The following is a 22,707-nucleotide window of genomic DNA, read 5'->3' on the forward strand; positions in this document are numbered from 1 at the left end:
GTGAGGCCAGTGGGCAGCTTCATAGACAGATCTGCAACATGAGTTCTGAGTGTCATTAGGTCATATTCTCATACAGGGACTGTTTCTCTCCTTTCTGAGTCGAATCTCTCCTCTAGGTTGTCAGTCTAGGACAATAAAACCGTGTTAGGGCTCTGGGTGACTGACCTCTGGATCTCACGTTTTTGTCTCAAAGGGCACACAATAAAACACACAAACAACAAAACCTTTGGTGAGTGCCTTGTATACTGTGCCTCACAAAGAACTACCAGGATGAGCAATTAACACTACCATGGTTGACTATCTCTCAACCATTAATTTTTTTGCTGAAACTATAAAGTGGCATATAGAAAAAACTGTCACTCAGACTCATTACCAAAACACATTTTAACATTTCTCTTCAATTATTACATGCTTCGAAAAATACTTTAAATGACATCCAAAGGCCCACCTTCCTCCCAGATATTACATTGCTCATTACATGTCTTTCTTAAGTCACAGGTTCACGCTGTGCTGATCAGTCCTGTGTCATTCTCTACAGCGGCCCCAGGGCTGACCTAGCCCCTGGGGAACCAACCTGGTGAGGAAGACAGTCACAGTACACGGTGCTAAGTAGCGCAACAGGCATAATGGGAGTGCTGGGGACCTGCTGCTTGGGGAACCAGGTGACAGGTGAGTTGGTTTTTTAAAATCCATGTGCTTTTCATGAACAACAGTGGATTAAAATGCCCAGGCCTGTTGGGAGGTGCAAGGTCTTGTGTCAGCAAACAAATATATTTTGAGGGGCTGCCTTTTCAAAGCATTAATATATTTTGATTCTTTCCAGAGACAACTCTACCTAGAAACAAGCAAAGAGAACCATCTGGCAATTACCCTATTGCTTATCTTAACCAGTTTTAAGTAGTTTTTGAATGAAAAAAAAAAAGTAACTCTCAAGCAAACAAAGGACCTACATCTGATATCTGTCTGAACCAAGATTTAAATTTCATAGACACTATTTTCAAAGTCTGGAACCACCTGGCATCTCCACAGAGCCAGTCACAATGAGTATGCCTGAGAGTTGTTAAATGAGCATACGTTTTACTAGAAACTCTTCTACTAGCTGCTTAGTGAAACAGGTGAGAAATAAAATGCCTTCAAAGGTGATGTCACAGGACAAAAGGGAACCTTCCTACACTGTTGGTGGGAATGTAAACTGGTACAGCCACTATGGAGAAAAGCATGGAGGTTCCTTAAAAAACTAAACATAGAACTACCATATGATCCAGCAATCCCACCCCTAGGCATATATTCGGAGAAAACCATTACTCGAAAAGGTACATGCACCCCAATGTTCACTGCAGCACTATTTACAACAGCCAGGACATGGAAGCAACCCAAATGTCCATCAACAGATGGATAAAGAAGATGTGGTACATATATACAATGGAATATTACATATAAAAAAGAACGAAATAATGCCATTCGCAGCAACATGGATGCACGTAGAGATTGGCACACTGAATGAAGTCAGACAAAGGCAAATATTATATGATATGCTTATATGTGGAGTCTAAAAAAACGGTATGAGTGAACTTATCTACAGAACAGAAACAGAGCTACACATGTAGAAAACAAACTTACAGTTACCAGGGGGTAAGGGGTGGGGGATAAACTGGAGACTGGGATTGACAATATACACACTACTATATATAAAATAGATAACTAATAAGGACCTACTGTATAGCACAGGGAACTCTACTCAATACTCTGTAATGGCCTATAAGGGAAAAGAATCTAAAAAAGAGTGGATATACGTATATGTTTAACTGGTTCACTTTGGTGTACACCTGAAAATAACACAACATTGTAAATCAACTGTACTCCAATAAAATTAAAAAACAGAAGTTGATGCCACTGCAGCTGGGTCTCACTCCCATCAGAAGGGACCTGCACTACTTCAGACTTAAGTTTGTTATTTTGTTGGCCTTGGTCTCATGTGTCTGCTTATGTAGCAGCTCTTTAGTTCTGTTCTCACAAGGCACATTACTTGACAGCAGTATGCTGCCAATATATTCAAATCAAGTGTCAGTCATAAGCACACACAGCCAAAATCACTCCACTGTACCTGGATTAGTGGGACAGGGTCACATAGGGCTGAATTTTCTCTTTGGTTTGACTTCTACCCAATAAGCTTAATGACAGGAACACATTTTTACTAAAATGACATGTGAGGACACCTTCTAGGACTAACATCAGCCCACAGTACTTATTTCATCTAAAAACCACAACTCAAAAGCCTCCAGGAATAGTTTGGAACCCACCAATTGCTGGTGGTTTCGCACTGCCCATAAATTATAAAGGCTCAATCCCAAGACTGCAATACAGCCCTCTGTGGTCCATATATACTACATATATTAACTATTTTTGGTGGGAGGTGGAGTGTGGTTGTCCCGAATCATTCCATGAATTCTTAATTATTTTGGATCTCCTTTATGGTGCTGACCTGTCAAAAATGTTTATTTAAAAAACTTCATTACTAGGTAGACTCTTTACTGTGGCCTTAGATAATCATTATCAGAAATTTACCAACTCACAAGAATATTGTCTTTACTTAATGTGAAGACAGATTTTATTCTCTTCCTTTTGCCTCCTCTCCTTGAGGACTCTAATTCCTGAGAGTGTTCACGTGGGCTAATGCTATTTCATGAGACAGTAATTAACATTACACCTTAGGGCTTCCCTGGTGGCGCAGTGGTTGAGAGTCCGCCTGCCGATGCAGGGGACACGGGTTCGTGCCCCGGTCCGGGAAGATCCCACATGCCACGGAGCGGCTGGGCCCGTGAGCCATGGCCGCTGAGCCTGCGCGTCCGGAGCCTGTGCTCCGCAACGGGAGAGGCCACAAGAGTGAGAGGCCCGCGTCCCGCAAAAAAAAAATGACACCTTAAACACCACGCTCCCCGCTCCCCACAAACTTGAGTTTCCCACCAGAGTAATAAAAATGAGGAGAAACTGTTTGTTTCATATGCAGGGCAACTTTGCTATCCAGGAGGATACGTTCTGGACACTCCTGGGATGAATCACTAACTGTGCTAGGATGGAATGATATAAACCACAGCTTACTGAGCGAGCTTATAACAGGAACACATCTTCGCCAAAACAACACGTGAGGATGCCATTCTAGGGCAGACACCAGCCCACAGTACATGCCAAGCATTTCTCTATGTACTTTCCAAAGAGTAACTCATTTAATGCTCAGGACAACCCTCTTCACAGCAGGTGCCATCAGCTTCCATATTTTACAGATGAGGGAGGTGAAGTACAGAGGTTAGTGACTTGAGCAAGTGGCCAGCTAGGAAATTCACAGGAAGCAACGTGATTCCAGGTCTTTGACCTAGCCCCTTCCCCCGCCAACACACACACAGCTGCTGAGCAGAACGGCAAAGGCAGAAAGGTGAGGAAGATCTTTGAGGGCAACCATTAAGCTGACTGGACTTTCCCTTATTAGACTTCTTTCCAATACATGGGAAGATGGGAAGAAACTGGTCTTGGCTGTGGCCTTCAGGTGGCTTCAAAACTGGCCTTGGCTTGGGATGAGGGGGCGGAAGCTCCATTTTTCTAACAAAGCTAGGTAAAGGAAGCTGTGCCTCCCTCGTGCAGGAGCTGTGTGGGGCAAGGCACTGCTTTCTGCAGGAAAAGCGCGAACCTTCCTGACAAGGTCCAGGAGCCCTCACACAGGGCTTCTCTTCAGGCACCAGCCCTGGGGCCCGGGGCTGAGGCTCAGTCACCTGTGAAGTGACAAAGGTCCCTCACAGCATTCTAACTTCAGACTTCTACTGGTTTTCTAACAAGGACTCAGATATTTGTTGAATTGAAATGAATACTTACTTTTACATACTATTCGATCATGTGAGCTCTTTTAACATATCAGCAATAACTCGCTTAACATCTCAGGGATGAATTATCTGGCCTAATATACAGTGACTTGTCAATATTCTTATTTATGGTCCTTCAGCATTTTCAAAGAAGAGTGTGCCCCTTATAAATTTTATTTAAAAATCACGTGTAATGCTTCTCTCATCCCTAAAAGAAATAAAGAAATAGACTGTAGGAACACTAAGTCTTTCCATTTGTAAGGTAATATAAACAATAAAATTCTAAGCTTCAAATTTCACAGGAGATTCCCTAGAATTCAGAAAAGCCAAATTCTGAAAGAAAATTAACCCTTTCTCTGTAGGTTCAGTCTCAAGGCCATCATGTAGTGTTATAAAAAGAGATATCTATCACACAGGTAAATGTTATGAAAAATAGGAAATAAGATAATTACACAACTTTCTGCTGTATGATAAAAGTCATGGGAATACAGAGATGAATAGGCCTCGGTGCCTTAATGTGTAATGTGGACAGGCTGTGACAGAAATGAGAGCTGTGATGACAAAGACCAAGTGATGGGGGCTGGGGAGGGAGGGAGGGAGGGAGTGTGAGGAAGACGGAAGAGGAGAATGAGAGAGAGTGTGGGAATGTGAGAGAGGGAGGGGCAGAGTAGAGGAGCGTGCAGGGGTGATGAGCTGGGGGTACGGGGTTGAGGGGAGAGAAAGGAAAGAGTCAATGGGGGGAAGAGGGATACTGGAGCTAAGAGCAGAGACCAGGAGTCTACGGAAGGCTTCCGCAGGACCTGGGCTGGTGGCAGCATCCGTGCCAGGCTGCTAACTTAAGGAGCACATAGATGGGAATTCAGTGAGAATATGGGACAATGCCTTTATTTTACAAATAACCGGAGAAACTAACTAACCTGTTTTTGACATTTTAACACGTAGTCACACTTTCACAACATAATCAACGTATTAGTACTTTTATACTTGTCAAATTATGTTTTTTGTCACAATTTAAAGTAAATTAAGGAGGATGTTAGCCTGTTAGCTGTATGAAGGCAAATTATTATTGCCCATTATTTAAACTTGTAATAAAAATAAACTTTAAATACTTTAAATAACCTTTAAATATAATCTTTAATATACTTTTCAAGATTGAAAACAATCTATTTGGAAGGGGTGCCACCAGCCTAGGTAGTGGAGGAGGGGAAGGGAACAAGCACAGGCCGGCAAAGCTGAGATGTGCAGTCTCAAGGGACACACCAGAGATCCATGGCCACCAGATCCCTGAAAGCCTTCCCATTCCTAAACGTATTGAACAGGTTTTTATGTAACAAATTATTTGTATGTCTATTTAGAGGCAATTACTTCTGTCATACCATCCATGTCAGAGGATTCACACATATAATTACATCAAGGTAAATAATTAGAGGTCACAGTTAGACAAAACCAAAGAGGACACTCAGAAAAGTAAAGACGGTGAAGGCCGTTTGTACAGGAATGTTCTAGTTTTCAGCTATTTTTAGATTAGTGTGAAGCTTACAGGAAGAGGAGCTATTGTTTGTCAAAGACTTTGTATTATTCTGTTATAATATCGTGCTTGTCAAAACACCTGATAAATACATAGGCCAAAATGGATCTTTAATCAAATATATGTGGCCTTATCTCAACACGACAGGATCGAGAGCACGCTTATTAAGCAGACCAAAATTGAAGGCATCTGCTAAAACCCAAGATAAAACTAGACTCAAAGTGACCTTGACAAATTGAAACAGCATCCATCAAACTAAATAAAAAAAGGCAAGTTAGTGTAATTTGTTCTTGAGTACATTAAGAAAAGGAGAATAAAAGCTAGGCAAATAAAACTGAAAAGGATCTTGCAGTCACAGCATAACATCAGCTCCAAGGGCCAAGAAGCATAACTTTTTAAACCATTTTAAAAAATCAACACATCACTGGGCTATACTACCTGAGCATGTGTCACAAAAGCCAAGCCATCCTTTATTCTGAGGGTAATGGAATGGTATCTTCTCTCTTCCTATCTCATTGAGTGGCTTGTGAGAATAAAACAGATGTGCAGTGTACTAAAAAATTCAATATACAAAGCTAGCATTCTATTCTAAAGGAGGGATGTAAAAAAAATAGAATGGGATCAAGGGAAGAGAAAGGTAATATTCTTAAAGGGCACTGGTATAGTGAATGAGTACAATATAAGAAAATAAGCTTAAAGCTGCAGTATGAGATTTAATTTAAGATTGGTCATGAAACTAATATAATGTTATATGTCAATTACATCTCCATTTTTAAAAAAAAGGTGGTCAAGTGTTCTGAAACCTGTTACTGAAGGAGAGTGGAATCTGCAGCCTTGATGGTGCCATCACAGAACCCCAAGATCTAAGTTTACAGCCTCTACTATATAGAAGAAGTGTAGGGACAAAAATACCTGTTTTTATGCCTTTTACCTTTAAATGAAACTTTCCAACTTAAACAGTTGAGGGTGCAATTAATATTTTAAAAATCAAAAACTACTTTCAATGTTCTCTACCTAATGTGCTTCATGTTATTTTAACCATTTAGTCAATGAAAGCTACGAGGGATGGGTTAAAGAGACTGATTTATCATATTCAGTGTATTTGTTCCAATTATAACATTCCAGATTTTATTTTGGGATCAAAGCTGACAAGTAGAAGACTAAATTGTCACTTTCTGAAGACATGATTCCTGACTAGGAGTTTTAAAAGGCAGGCCTGCTGTTTGGCCCTTCTGAGGATGGAGGGAGCTGTGATTTAGGGTGGTCGCATCATTATAGGGTGCTTTCTACTTTCTATAAACTAGACTTGAATTGAGACATGGGATCTAGTGGTTTGCTGAGAAGGATTTAGCCTGCTGATTACTGGTTACCAGTTATTACTAGAGAATGTTCAAAAGTTTACACATAAAAATTACTCTGAGAGATGTTAATAATGTTCTATGTTGAAATAAAGAAAACATGGGCAGATAGGGACACACACCAAAAAGTAACAAATAAAACAAACCAACCCACCAAATATTGTAACCATCAGAGTAAAGTTGGCAAGCAGGCCATCAACTGGGGCAAAATGATGATTAATGGATTACTGAGCTCTCAGAACTGACTAAAGAATTTTGTGCTTACTTTAGAGTCTTAAATGTTATGTCCCTTTAGGACTTCTGCATTTTAAGACGCCACTGTGGGGGACTTCCCTGGTGGCCTAGTGGTTAGGATTCTGGGCTTTCAATGCTGTGGCCTGGGTTCAATCCCTGGTCGGGGAACTGAGATCCTGCAAGCCAAGCAGTGTGGTTAAAAAAAAAAAAAAAAAAAAGCTACTGTGTCTAAAAAGCAAATCTATTTCAAACTTGGGGCTTTAGGAGTGACAATGATGGTGCAGAGGGGGAAGGAGGGAGAAAAAAGATCCTGTGGGGAAGTGGGGGGGTGGGGACAATGTCTTGGAGGGAAAAGCAAACTCCTTGTGTGGCTGAATTAGAATGTTCTAATTTAAAATATATGTAAATTTCACATTAATTACATTTTTTTGACTATAGTTTACAAGCACTTCCTTTACATCAGACACTGTTATAAATTCTGGGGATAACGCAATGATAAAATACAGTGCTTTGTGGGGAAGATGTAGTGGAGAGGAGAGGACAGTATGAAGTGTCCAAGAATACTATGATCCTGGCTGATAAAACCCTTATTAAGTATGACTGAAAGTCACCTGTACATCTGTCAAGCATGGAAAGTTTCAAATACAAATCAGTACAAAAAACTCTCATCTGATTAAACATCACAGACTGAACATACATTTACACACCTGTTTCCTTTCCACAAAATAAAGGGATAAACTTATAAATTCATGAGGACCTGAAGAATGGGAGGGGAAACAAACAACACACAGGAGATGTCCAAATTCTGGAAACCGGAAATAAAACAGAGCAAGTGCTTCAGCAGACTGAAGGGAAGAAGAGGGGAGAGTGCAGGGGAGGAGCCGCTAGAAAGCCAGCCACCTTGTGGCACAGAGCCTGGGAAGCACAGGTGTCTCAGAAAGTGGGGGGTACAAGGTGGGGCTGGAAACCAGAAGATTAGCTCAAAGCCTGTATGAGGACTTAGGTCCCTTACTCAACCCAGTTTAACCATGTAACTGTCCCCACAGAGGGATATTCAGAGAAGAGAAAGTTGTTGAAAATATCAGAAATGAAAACAAATAAATAAAAGGTTGATTAGATGATAAAGTTGTAGAAAGCATGGAGAAATCAGAACAAAAAGAGAGAAAGAACACAGAATAGGAAAGAAAAGACAAAGCCAGAAGATCAATCCAGGAGGTACAATTCCTAATTAATGGGAATTCCAGAAGGAGAGAATAGAGAAAACAGAGGGAAGGAAATTATCAAAGAAGTAACACATAAACTTCCTGATCTAACAGCCATGAGTTACAGATGGCAAGAAAAGGCCAACCTCAAGGCCTATCATTTGAGATTTCAGAACTCTAGGGAAATGAGAAGATCCTTAAACTTCCAGAGGAGAAGGACTCAACACACATATTAGGGCCTGAAAATCAGAGTGGTTCCAGTCCTGTCGACTGCAACACTAGGAGGTAGAGGACAGGTCAGGAAGCATGACTCCAAGATCGTGAGAGGCAACTAGATTCTATACCCAACCAACCCTCCATCAAACGTGAGGATGGGATAAAGACGTCCAGATACATAAGATCTCAATGTATTTACCTCCCAAGCATCCTTTTTCTCAGGAAAATACTAAAGGATGATGCACTCCATTAAATGAGGACCCAGACTAAGTAAGGTAAAGACATGGGTAAGGTAACAGCATTCCACAGAGGGAAGAAGTAAATGATGATGACTGTGATGAACGCCCCAGGAAAAGTTATGAGAGACCTGACACATATACACTAATATGTATAAAGTAGATAGCTAATGAGAACCTGCTGTATAGCACAGGGAACTCTACTTCACTTCGCTGTATAGTAGAGACTAACACAACATTGTAAAACAACCATACCCCAATTAAAAAAAAAAAAAAAAAAGACCTGAAGAACAAAAACGCCCTTGGAAGGAGCCGTTTGGATTGGAAAGATGTGGTCCAAGAAAATAAAAAGCAAATAAAAACATGAATTAATAATTCTAGAGAAGTGAAAAGTTTTAAAAGAAAGAAGTTATATCCACAGTGTATATTTCGTAAGTATTACAGAGTCAGATGTTGAAAAATGGGAAAAAAGATCCATAGATAACACAAGTAGCAGTAAAAACTTATCGTTTAGAAACACAGGAAACTGGCAGAGGAATCAGGTTTGAGAACAGGTGAAACAGGGATGTTTGTTTTAATGAGCTGGAGGACACTAGCATGGCCCTGTAACCTGTGAACACATATTGCTGATAAAAGTAAAAAGTGAAACAAATGTCCAAATTACTTAATTTTCTGTCTGTTATTTGGGTCTAGGAGCTTTATTATTATTTTTTAATTGAAGTATAATTGATGTACCATATTATGTAAGTTACAGGTGTACAACATAGTGATTCACAATTTTTAAATGTTATACTCCATTTATGGTTATTATAAAGCACTGGCTATATTCCCTGTGTTGTACATGAGCTTAGGGGCTTTAATTTGGAGGAATCACCATGTGATGTGAAAGAATAAAAAATACGGCTGAAACAAGTAAAGGTGGAAGAAAAGGAATCAAAAAGAAGTAACAAAAAGAGCAACTGGTAAGGGATTTCTTGTACTCACCATCTCTCTGGCTATTTCCAGCGCTTCCTGCAGGCCATAGAGCCTGCCACAGACCAGGTAGATTCCATTGGCCCAGAGAATACAACCCTCATGGACCCAAAATTCATTGCTGTCAAGAGGTAGTTCAGGGATTTGTAACTCCAACTCGGGGCCACCTTCTGAAGTGGTGGGCACGGAGGGCTTTGAGTCCAAAACAGTCTTTTCGCTGCTGCCCTCGGTGGTTGCTTTTTTACAAGGGAGCCCCCTGGACAGGGACCGGGGGCCTCCGCCACAGTCTTCCGAGCGGTGTCGCCGCTTAAACCTGGGGTGGGCGGCCAGGCTCCTCTGCTCCTTCTGCTGCTGCTGCTCTTCCTCCTCCTCAGTGTCCGTCTTGGAGCCATTTGAAGCGCTTTTGTGCCGTACCTTAACTTTGCTCTGCATTTCCGTGGCCCTCTTAGGAGGCGGATTCTTGGGGAGAGTGGCTGCATAATCTTGGGGATAAAAGGGTCCAAAGAGGTCGCCCATATTGCGGTAACTGGCCCACTTGCCACACAGACAGCACACCAGGTGCCCCATAACAGAAGACTCTGTCACGACAGGTCCCTGCAGCATAAAGGATGAAGCTGGGAGCACCTTGCTTTCAGTGCTGCTGGGTGGAGGGGTCAGGGACCTCTGACCCTTCCGACCCCTCACCAATTTGGTCTGTTCTTCTTCCTCAGCATTGATGATTGTACAAACGGCTCCAAGTTCACACTTATTTACTACATGGATATAAGGGAAAAAAGACTTGTTCTTGGCATCAGTTTTATCCAGTGGCTGAGTGGCATACTTCAGCTTGATCTCAGGTTCTTGGGGCTCTACGATGGGAACTGCTTGTTTGGTTTTCCGCTTCCTTGGCTGCGCCCCAGGCTTCCTTCTCTCCCTCCTTTGCCTCTGCTTTTTTGGCTTTGGCTCTCCATCTGCAGAACCTTCTGGTATCTGGGGGGGCTGAGGGGGTGGAGGTGGTGGCTGCTGTTGTTTCTTTTGCTTATTCACACTACCAATGGGTCTCCCCTTCTTCTTTCCTGATGGGAAATAACCCTTTGGGGGGAAACCCTCCTGTTTGGGGGAAATGGTCACTGTATCGTTCTCTTTCTCTTCAGCCTTGGGGTTTGCCTCAGGAGCCAATGAGCCCGCTGGAGGTACATTCTTTGAGTCAGGAAAGATTAAAGGTGCTGTCCCGCCCAGGGAACCATCTGGTCTCCCTTGGTTACTCCCAGGCTTCTGTGAGGTTGCGGATGTCATGGCACCAGGGGGTTCCTTTCCAGCAGTGGCCGTGTCTGGGTGTGTCTCGGTCTTCACTTTGTCATCCCCACTGCCACGCCACTCCTCTGAAGATCGTGCAAGAGGCTTGTCTACGCTCAACTCCTGGTTTGCTGGACAGACTAGGTCAGACACCACCTCACCTTTTCTCTTCTCCATCTCGGCATCCTGAACAGCACCACTCCCGCCTTCAGGAGGGCCGCTCTTCAAAGACAGGATGTCATCCAGAGTAACCGTGTCTCCCCCAGCCTCCGCACTGTTCGAGGATGCACTCCTCCTAATGTTTGGGGATGTGATCTTCTGAACGATAGCTTCCAATTTCAACCCCCGTCCTTTCCGTGGGGGCAGTATTTTGGTCTTAGCAGGACTTGTGAGGGTAACAGCAGGGCAGTTTCTACCATCTGGACTTGGAAGGTCCTTGGAGGATTCTCTCTTAGGGATGGACTTGATCTCCTGGCTGTGAGAAAGATGGGCATAGGAATTGAAGGCTTTATCAGCACCTTCTTTTGATGGGTGAAGGAGGCGCCCTTTATCTTCAGCGTTACTGTTCTTCACATCTTGTGACTGTCTCTTACTGGGAATGGGAGAGATAAAAGAACGGACACGCCTCCTCATGATTAAGGGGTTTTGAGAAGAATGATCCTCTTGACCTGGAAGCCTTAGCATAACATTACTAGGTTTGGATGACTGTGTAGACTCAGCTAGCCCATGTCCGTCGGTCTCATGGGGTGGTCCATACCTTTTCTGACTGGACATTCCTGGAGGACCGCTGCTTTTGGCTGGAGAAGTTTGCCGAGAAAGATCCCAACAAGATTCTTGTTGTAACTTCTGGGAGCCGTGCTTCAATTCGATGCCTTTGTTAGAAAGACCATCACTAGACATGAGGCAGCGCCCACCATCCTGACCGCTGGGGTCATGGTAAGTCCCCATCGGTGGGCCATACATCATGCCATCTTTGTCATTCTTCAGGGGGCTCCGTACTCGGTCAAGAAACTGCTGCTGCCTTGGACTCTTGCGGGGTCCTTCCTGCCTGTGCTGAGCCGCAGCGATCACTCCCTGAGCAGAACTGCTGCTCCAGTCCTTATATTCCTCTTGTTGCTGTTGGTACATCTGTCTCTTGTAATGGAGCTGAGAATTCAAACCTGCATTGGGGTCCCCATAAGCATGAGCGCGAGTGTTTGTGTGATAAGCAGAGGCCAGGCTTTCTGAGTTGGGAGAAAAGGGAGTGTGCAAAGAACTCCTGTTGGCCCTCTCTGAAAAGGTCATATGTGGGTTTATGTGATGAGGGTCTCCCCCTGGGCCTCTGCTCCTCCCAGGAGACATCTTCAATTTTTCTGAAAAGTCATGATACTGAGAAGGGGAACGACCCCTCATGCCCTCCCGACCACCAACTCGGCCAGGGACTCGCCGCATTGGCGTGGGTCTGCCGTCCTGTGGGCCATAGTCTGAGATGGAATCATGGGTAGCTGCTCCAGGGCTGGCGTTGCCTCGGTAAGACTCATGCTTGATGCTAGCAGGGTGGCAGTGGTCTCCAGATTTCTTGTTGTTGAAACTAGCTTGGGACTTGGATTGTTCAAAGTCTTCCTCTTTTATCTGCCCACTCTGCGATTTCAGCTTTGTTTCCATGGACACCAACCCACCTGGAAGAATGACCGACTGACTTAAACTTGGATTGAGACGTTCATTCCTCCCAAGTCTGGTGTCGGCACCCATGTGTCCCAGTGAGTGAGCCCCCGGGTCTCTGACAATCTGTCTTAGTGGAGAAATATCACAGATCACTGATCTTCTTTCAGAGAGGGAACCCCCGGGCTCATGGGCTGATGACTGAGGCTCTATTTCAAACTTTCTGGGAATTGGATAGTCAGCCAAATTGATCTGTTTCATTTCAGGAGCCGAGCCACTTGATTTCCTTTCCCAGGGGCCCCAGTGGGGATTTTCTAATAGGGAACCAATGCTTTTGTTCAAAAGGCCCCTGCTAGCTAATTCATTGGTTTGACTAACTAACACATTAGGCCTTGTGGCTCCTTCTAGGCCACCAGCCATGCCCTGGTGCTCCTGAGTACTCCTAGAATATCTCCTGTCAGGGTGGTGGTGGTAACCCTGAAGCACTTCCTGCAGGAGGCTAGGGAACTTTTCATTCCTACCCTTTCGCTCCCCATGGCCAGTGAAGTCCCCCTTATCTTGTCCTGTAGGAAACTGAGGAAAGCCACTGACATTTCTTGGCACGGCTGGCCCAAAGCTATCTTTGTAACTATAGCGCAAGCTTCCAGGAGATTTGCTAGGCTCAGTTCTGCCTATAAAACCAGAGCCCCCTGTGGAGTGCCCGCTCTGGCCGTTTCCTTCTCCATTGTGGTTGGAGTTATTATCTCCATTTTTGTTTCCTTTATTTCCTCCTCCCGGAGGCTCTGGCTGTGGAAGTGACGCATGACTGGTTTCCTTTCCCCCGCCAGTGCTGGGTGGCCTTTGAGTGGCTGCAGGATCATCCTCTTGGGAGCCTTTTTCTTGCCCACCAGGTTTTTCTACCCGACTTGTCATAGCTTCCCGGGAGACAATCACCCCAACTGTCTTCTCACTGACTTTTGGGTTGCCCTCGGATGACAATGGCATGTCCTTAGCACCTGGTGAGGCGGTCTCTTCTCTGGCTACAGGACTGGCACTGAGTCTGGGGGCTTCATTCTGAGTGACTTGTGCTGGTGAGGAGCCTGCTTTCTCTGAGGCTCCACCCTTGTAGGTGGTGTCAGAACTGGTGCTCTGGCCACTTAGCTGCCTCACCCTCTCACCTTGATCCTCGGAACTGCTGGAGCAGCCTCCATCCAGCGACTCTGCCATAGGGGACTTCAGTTGTTCTTCAGCCTGTGAGGAGCCTTCGGAGTTTGTGCAGCTGTCTGCTTTCTTAGAAGATGAAGAAGGCCTCTTGGAGGTCTTCTTCTGAGGTGTCAGTGCATCGGAAAGTAGCATGTGTTGAACAGTATTAGGAAGATTGGCCACTTGCGTACTCAGGGCACTCAAACTACTCAACCCAGGATCTGTCAGCCGCTTTTCTGGCACCCCTTCTAGTCCAAACCCTTTGAAGCCTGCAGCATGAGAATTAGGACTGGGCATCATTGATGGGGTTGGGCTGAGTTGAGGCATTAACTGTAGAATTCTGTTTCTGGAACCCATCGGCACATTGCCTTGCCCACACTGGAGATTCTCCCCACTCTGCATAAGAGGAGACGGGGTAGAGCTACAGCTTGGAGACTGAACCACAGAGGCAGCCGGGGAAGGGTTAGAAATGGGGCTGAAGTTCTGGTGAAACTGCATGGGGGACCTCACGGGAACCTCGGGCTGGCTGTACTGCCCCACCTGGCTTTGCAGCGGCAGCTTGGTGGCAGTGTTGGTGTACTGCATCACATGCTGAGGAGGATGCTGCTGCTGCTGCCCCTGCTGCTGCTGCTGCTGCTGCCCCTGCTGCCCCTGCTGCTGCTGCCCCTGCTGGGTCCCTTGTGGAATCTTCGTCTGTTCAAAATTCTTCATAGATTGAGGCTGATAGCTGTAATTCGATTGTGTTCCGTAAGCCTGTGCATTAGAACCCACATTATGTCCTTCGTACTGGGATCCAGCATTCACACTGTAACTGCCGTCATAGCTCTGTCCAGACTGGCTGAAACGTTGTGGTGAAGGGAAGGAGGAGGAGGTCGCGGCAGAAGACTGGTAGTGTTGGCCAAACTGACCCACTCTTAACTGGTAACCAGTGGCAGAGGCTGGCAGAGTCGAGGGCCGCTGCATCGGCTGCATGTGGGATGAGCCGGACGCTGGCTGGCCGGTGGCCTGCGGCAGAGGCTGATGGGACTGGTAAAGCTGCTGCCTCAACTGCTGCACTTGCTGCTGCTGTTGGCTGGAAGGCTGCTGCTGGTACTGAGCGCTCCCTGGAGAGAAAGGTCCCGAGTAATCCTGCTGATAATGAGACACGCCACCAAGGGCAGAGTGCTGTGCTTGAAACTGGCCCACATGACCCTCACTCCCATACTGATTGCCAAAGCTGCTCCCCTGGGGGGGTCCATAGCTCTGCACAGGCCCAGAAGGCCTTCGCTGAGCAGGCTGCGGGGTTCCGGCTGCCACGGGGTCTTTGCTGCCTGCCATGTAGTAAAAGTCTCCAGCCTCCTTCCTGAAACCCTGGTAGCCCTGATGGCCGGAGGTTTCGCTAGCCATTGCCGCTGCTGCAGCAGCAGCCGCTGTTCCTCGTCGTCCACCACCACTGCTGCCGCCACCGCCACCACTACTGCCACCTGCACCCCCAAAATTCTGGAACATCTGGGCCTGGCGAGGGCTGAACTCTTCTATCCGGGATGAGCCGTGTACCTCCTGTGGGTAGCTCTGCTGGTTTCCGTGGTAACTGCTTTGCTCCCGGAAGGACTGCATACTGTTCAGCAGCACCGCAGCAGGCCAACAGCCCTCCTGGAAATGGAAGGAAAAAAAAACGAGTATTAGACATGCATCTCCTCAGTACAAATAAAATCAAGTTTAGAGAAGCAGGGGACGTGAAAATTCACATGCCCAGATGAAATTAACTGGTTTGAATTTCATCTCCTTTATTTCTTATCCTATCCATTTCTGAAGCTGCAAATAAGCAAAGAAACATCCATAAGAGTGAGGCAGAAGTCTACGATAGTATGAAAAGAAACATTCTAGGTAAATACAAATTCAATACAGTAAAAACCTCACTATTAGATAAATGAGCCCCCAAAATTCAACCGGGTTAAATATGGGGCTATATTATTACTGTCAATTAAAAAATCCAACAATTTTTTTAAAGTCTTCCAGTTATGGTGGGGGAGGGGTGAGAAAAAAACACTTTCATTTAGTTTGTTTCATGTATTATTAGACTGATTATTGAACCGAGAGTCTCACTTAATGATGAGGCAGTTACTCCCCTCCCCGACTTTGAGAAATAGAACCGGCCTGAGAACAGAAGTCAGCTCCTTATATCCTAATGCATGTGACTGCAGGTTTACTATAATTACCAACAACCTGTGATGGTGGGTGACCCTGGGACACTCAACTCTTAACACTGCATGGATTCCTTATTGCTTCAGTCAGCTATACAATCTTACGGGTTAATCTCTTCTTGACACATAAGTATGTCCAAGCCCCACCACCCGCCCCCATCCTCAACTCCCAGGTACAAAGGGCTAGGCATCATAAGCCAAAGTAGCAGTGATTATTTGTCCAGATTCCTTCCGGAGGTTTGCAAGAAGTTTTAGCATCTCTGACCCCCATGTAGTTTCTGACTTGCCAATCTAGTATTCACAAAGTTATTATTGGCCATTCCTATGGAAGAGGGAATTCAGTCACACAGGAGCACAGCAAAAGATATAGAGGAAAATTAGAATTCACCAAGCCTAGGACCTAGACTCTTCCCAAAGTCATCTGATTGGGTCAACACTTTGCATTACCTTTGCTAATGTAATTCTCATGTAATATAATACTCCTCTTAAACAATTAATCAAGAGTTGTTTTTTTAAATTGGAGTATAATTGCTTTACAACGTTGTGTTATTTTCTGCTGTACAGTGAAGTGAATCAGCTATAGGTATACATATATCCCCTTCCTCTAGGTCTTCCCTCCCACCCCAACGCCCCCATCCCACCCATCTAGGTCGTCACAGAGCACGGAGCTGAGCCCCCTGTGCTGTACCGCAGGTTTCCGCTAGCTCTCTATTTTACACCTTTGGCCTGGGCCTGTCTCCTCAGAGTCAGAGATGAATAAGACAAGGTCAAACTGCTCCAAATGACTTAGAATCAATTATTCAAAAAAGAAATTACAAAACACACATGGGCTAGGGTAAGTTAAGACAAAGTTTTCCTACAATGGCTTATGAATCTACTTTCTTAATTCCCTCTCAGGGGAGCTGAAAAAGAAGTTGCCGGCAGGAAAGTCAGTGATTCTTTTAAAAGGTGAGTTGGTAAGCTGGATTCCGTATCTCCAAGCCCTGCAGTGGCTCCCCGTTTCATCCCAAGTGAAGCTGGTCTGGGAGGCCCACCCCCCACCTCCTAACTTCTCTGACGTCCTCCTCTGCCACTCTCTGCCCTAGTTCTGCTGTCTCCTTGCCTCTGGGCCGGGCCACCAGCATTTCTACACAGGAACTTTGCTCTTGCCGGCGATGCTCCTCCTCCAGAGGCACACGGCTTGCCCCTTTACTTCCTTCCAGGAACCAGTTTGGCTTTCCTCTGGCCATCCTATTAAAAAACAGCTAACTCCACACCCTCACCTGGGCCTTCCTGATTCCCCTGCCTTGTTTCCTCCCCAGTATTTATTCCCAACAGGTACATATGCGCTACTTCTATACTATCTGTCCCCGGCCCCCACTAGAATGTAAACTTCCAAGGGCAGAGACTTGGTGCCTTGCTGTAATCCTCCTGTCATTAAAACAGTAAGGAGCACACAGCAGACATTCTATAAACCAGTAAATGCACAAGAAGTAAGCCTCAGAGAACCAGGCGAGAACTTCCATACTCAGAAGTGGTGGTGTGGCAGTGAGATGAGAGAAGAGCAGGAAGAGAAAATAGAATATGACTGATCTGAAAGCAGAGCTAGATGACGCTGGAGATCCTACCTGTAAAATTATCCAGTTCCAGAGGGAAAAAACCCCACTTAAGTCCACATGAGAGCTGTGAGAAGACTGCAGAAATTAAACATGGACCACAGCTGAAGATGGTCAGCAACTCTAAACTCTGAAAGCTTGACCTACTTCCTCCTGAAGTATCTTAAGTCTAAATAGCTAGACAAGAGTCTACTACTTGGATATTAAGTTTGATTATATAATCACATGACCCAAAGTCACCTTTAAACATTCAAGTACAAATAATCTCAGAATCTAAAGGAAACCTCTTCTCATCCTCTTCAAAATGCCTTTGCAACAGACAGCTATTTTCTGTGTTCCACTGCATCTGCTGGGCAACAGATAACTCCTACTGGAGTGCTTACTGGAGTGCTTGATACTGTACCAGCACTTTACAAGCACTGACTCACTGAATCCTCACAAAATCAGCATCCTCACCTTCCAGATGAGGAAACTGAAGCACAGAGTTCACAAGGCTGGCCTGGCAGGCTGCACCTTCAGGCCACGTTCTTAACACTACAGTACCCAGAGGATCTAATAGGAGTCCGTGACAACTGCCACTTGTCCTGTCAGAGGTCAGCCTTGAAAGTGGATGACCCCACCAACAATACTTTGAAGTTATGTGCTTCTCGATTCCCCTCTCACAAGGACCTCCCCACTAAGCCACTTAGGGTAAGTTAGTAACCACCTCAGGAACTAAGGCTGTCAGGACCAATTCTGTCCACACAGGTATTTTTCCTGTTTGTGGTGTCCTACTCTAGCTCTTAATGCCAATGGCTTTCTCTACATGATAAAAGGCAGCTACTAAATCTGGCAGTTTAATGAAAAGCTTCCTTGAGAGATCATCTCTCCATAAATAAACATCTTACATGTTGTTTAATTAATCCTTCTGTAAATAAAATCCGTCTTCTGAAAAATGAGTATATAAACAATGTTGCCACTTGCTCCAAATTTTTCCTCAGCAAGAGCTACTAAGAAGTAAAGAACACTGTAACATCAGCACTTCCCGCCTCCGCCTCCGGCTGCCTGGCTCCTCAGAGAATCCCATCTCCAGAGTGGGAGCCAGATTTAGGTACAGTTCCTTCGGAGGTGTGCTCTCAGCCCTTCTCAGAGGTTTCCTGTCCTGTATGATGTCATCCTCTTCCCTATTGTTATTGTTCTGGTTTATGGACTACATGAAAAAAGAAAAAAAAAAAAAAAAAACCACAGCCAGATATCTCCTGCAGGTTATTAGTCAAGTTAAATACTCTCAGTACACATGCAGTATCTGATCACCAGAAAGTGGGTGCAAGTTCATTTTTTAGTATTTCCAAGTAAAGCAATTAGGAAAACCAAGTATACCAGCAATTGAAAATGTAAACCCAAAGTACTAATTTTAGCAGCAGTGTATAAAATAAGCTGCTAATATTTAATTCCAATACTGTCCCATCATTTAAGAAAAGCAGAGCATCAGTGTAATCTGTTTTGTAGCTTCATGATTAACAGTGACAAATGCCTGAATTTCCTCGTTTGAATGAGTACAGATGCAGCAAAGAAAATATGACACTCGAAAAGGAAGCAAAGTCACCCATAAGGAATTTCTATACCTAATATGAAAAAGGTTTACCAACTCGCCTCCCTCCCCAACTCTCTCCTTCCTGGCTCTCTCCCATTTTCCTAACCTTCTGAATGGTTTCGGGAGGGCTATGGAGGTGCACTGGTGAAGTCCAGAACGTAGTGCCTTATGTGTTCCATGGTTCGTGATCCAGAGTCCACACTGACCTCACTACAAGCACTGCTTCCCCCAGCAGCCGCACTCTCCACCCTACCCCAGGGCCAATGACCTTGTCGTCTGTAGAAAACCAACATTAGCCTTCTCTGTCCTTCTTCCTCCTTGTGTCCGATATCATCCCACTCCCCAAACCATTCTCTTCTCCACGAAGTTTTCCAAACTGTCTTCAAGACAGTTTCCTTGAGAGATCTTTCCCAGTACCTGCTTCCTCTTTTATCCAGGTTTAACCTTTGATTTTCTGCTTATTGTCCTCCCTTACCTTGAAAAAATGCTTTAATCTTCAAGATGTTAACAACACAAATACTTGTAGTTATGGCCCTTGTCTGGTGGATTATTCCGCTTTCCCTCCAACCTTACTCCTCACCCACCTCCATCCTACTGTCTCTGGGAGGGGGCACCATAGGGACCGTCAAGAGGCTCCACTGCCCCTCTGGCTTCTGGTCCAGTTGCCTGGAAGAGGCAGGAGGAGGGTGAAGAGGAGGAATTTACCCTCCTGGCTCCCACCGTGCAGTGGCTGAGGCTGGCTGAGATGACCCACCAATGGCCAAGCCCCGGGTGGGCAACCGCAGCAGCCGCCGTCTCCAGGCTCGAGGAATGGCTTCCTCCTCTTGCCTTCCAGGCCCAGGGATACTAACACCTCCTGCTACTGCTAGCCCAGCAGACTCCACTTTCTCCACTGGTGTCCCCAGTCCCTGCTCGCCCTTTGTAAATAGTCCCACTTCTGCACTGTGGACAACTCAGCAGCATTGTGACCACCCTCTTTCTAAGTTCTCCTCTGCAGATCAGAACCTGAGAGCGACCTTTTCAGAACCCTTTTTCCAGCATAATCTGGGTTAGAGTTTACAAAGAGGAGCACAAGAAAGATTTGAAAGGCAGAAGAAAAGGAGACGGTAATACTCCCGGAGGTGGCTGCAGCAGACGTGGATTCCTAAGCGGCTTCCCCATGAGCTCACGAGAACCACTCACAGTGGTGTTTCAGTGTGAGATGATCGGTAGCAGCTTCCCTGACCTTCCCAATCCCAGTTCTTCCAATGGTTGGGTAAATCCTTAATTCCTCTATCAAAACTCTTCATACCTGGAATAGAAAGCTTCCTTTTGCCTGAATGAAACAATTAAATGCTCCTTAAATTACCCAGTTTGAGTGTGCCATCTGTTTCCCACCAGGACCCTGACTAATATCATTCTTCTCTCATTCCTAGGATTTCAGAGTAGAATATTATCACTTGGGAAGGGAGAGACTTCTATTTCATGCAACATACCAGAGGGTCTAAAAATCCTCCCATAACAAAACACCTATAAATGTCAGACAAAATGCACAGCCAAGCTGCAAGGAGGAAAGAAATGCCCAGGATTCAAAATTGGTTGGGACGCTGACCGCCAGGGATGGGGTGGGTCAGGTGTGCAGGACTTACTAACCATATGGTAATGGTTTTAATGACAAGGCCTCCAGCCCTCTTTTGGTGGTGGATGGGAGACAGAACAGTCACTTTTGCATGTAAAGACTCTAGGCAGTGTCACTTGTGGCTGGATTAATTTCCATAAAGATGACAAAATACATTTTTAGGCAGTCACCAACTCATTCTCAAGGACAAAAATGTTCTTTCCTCAATTGACCCAACTTCCTATCCCCAAGGAGAACCACGATCACCTCTTAGACATCCCTAGGCAAGATGCTTGAGAACAACCTCAAACTCACCTCTTCCTTGAACTCTTTGTATTTATGGTGTTACCTAATCCTGTGACTTTTCCACCTCTTGGATTTGCCCTTTACCTCTCCAGCCTTGTCACTGCCATTCTCATCTTTCTTGGACTAGAATAACATCTCTAGAAGGTCTCTTTCCCAGAACCAATCACCTGGAACAGCTTTTCTTCACCTGCTGTTTTGACAGCATTGCCTCCCCACATGCCTTGAAGCCCTCTGGCATCTTCCCAACCCAATTTCTGCTCATCTCCACCCTCTCAATCAAACCTGCTCCGTCTGCTCTGGGCCATCGTCCTGCCCTCACCTTGAAGCCATCTCTGAAACATCCCTAGGTCCACAAATTCCTTCCTACTGAGTCAGGTCACATGGTTCCCAGAATCTTAAGAGCTCCTGAAATGTGACCTTTTCCACAAGTCTTCCTTAAAGCAGGTCATTTGTTAGCTTTTCTCTGTTAGTAAAAACAAACTTAGTGAAGTGCATTTGCCTTTAACCACTATCTAAAGGTATGCACTATTGATGATAATAGCTACCATTTATTCTGTGTGTCAGGCACTGGGTAGTTTTACATATATTTCAACTTACAGGTGAGAAAAAAAAAAAGGATAAATTATGTAATTTGCCAAAAGTCACTCTTCTAGGATAAACTGAAGCTGATATCCTATAACTCAAATTCTTTTGGTTCTAAAACCCACTTTCCCTTCTTTCACTGTACCACAAATTGAGCAAGGAGCACTTAAATCCAGGTTTTAAATATTCCTAACACTTTGGGTCTTCCCTGGTGGTCCAGTGGTTAAGACTCCAGGCTTCCACTGCAGGGGGCACAGGTTTGATCCCTGGTCAGGGAACTAGATCCCACATGCCTAGCAGCACAGCCAGAAAAAAAAAAAAAAAAAAATCCTAACACTTAGACAATAACTGTAGCTATCACCTATTTCCCGCATCTCTAACACAAGCCACACACTGTACCAGGCGCTTTACATAAATATTAATGTATTTAATCCTCACCATGCTCTAACAAGTATTAGTGCTCCTTTCTGTAAAGTGAGGCTCAGAGAAGTTAAACAGGCAAAACATTCATAGTAAACAGACAGGTGGGATATGGAATGCCCACCCCAGAACCCAACCTGCACTTCTGACAGAAGCCTTCCGTGAAACAGCAGCAAGACTTTGACAGATTGGGAGTTATTTTAGAAGGAAATCTTGAAATTTTTCAGAGTTGAGTTGACTTTCTATACCTGGGTAGTTCTATGTTGTTTGCTCTATGTATGTGCAAACATGGAATCTTCCTAAGTAGATCAGGCAAAAAGATTTGCTCAAGGTTTTGATTTGATATTTCATATTCTATATCATATTTGCAGATGAACAGAGCCTAGACCTTTCTTGGTGGCTGACAGGTGTCTCAGTACAATTAGGCCTTAAGAGTAAGATAATGTGCTGATGGTGCTGGCCTGTCCCTGGCTTGGGAGCCCAGAAGGCAGCTTAAGGAACCAACTCAGAATTTGCAAGTCTGTCGTCTAGAGGAAAAGACACCCACCAGAGTGCTACAGATGTAAGAAGTTTGCTCTGAGGGTCAAAACCTGTTTTGTATTAACCATGCAAGCTATAAAACACATCCACCTTCAACCACGATCAAATACATTGCTGGCAAAAAGTGGGAGCACAAATTCATAGCTATTAAATTAAAAAAGAAAAAAAGCAGAGCTGATATGACACCTGGTGAGGTTGGGGTGAAGCTGGTACAAA

General features: G+C 44.8%; 1 protein-coding gene across 7 annotated transcripts in view; it reads right to left on the reverse strand.

The window, feature by feature from the left end:
• The window catches only part of TCF20 (transcription factor 20), a 192,519-nt gene that overhangs the window by 40,603 nt on the left and 129,209 nt on the right, over positions 1 to 22,707 (reverse strand). For all 7 annotated transcript variants that reach the window (XM_089921395.1, XM_022596544.3, XM_022596545.3 and 4 more), the window contains one exon: positions 9,610 to 15,327. In XM_089921395.1, coding sequence (XP_089777521.1) covers positions 9,610 to 15,327 — 5,718 coding nt within the window. The remainder of the gene's footprint in view (positions 1 to 9,609; positions 15,328 to 22,707) is intronic.

The sequence above is a fragment of the Delphinapterus leucas genome, chromosome 11 (assembly GCF_059928025.1).
Source record: "Delphinapterus leucas isolate spDelLeu-1000000601 "Yukka" chromosome 11, BTC_Dleu_Yukka2, whole genome shotgun sequence".
Taxonomy (NCBI): Eukaryota; Metazoa; Chordata; class Mammalia; order Artiodactyla; family Monodontidae; genus Delphinapterus; species Delphinapterus leucas.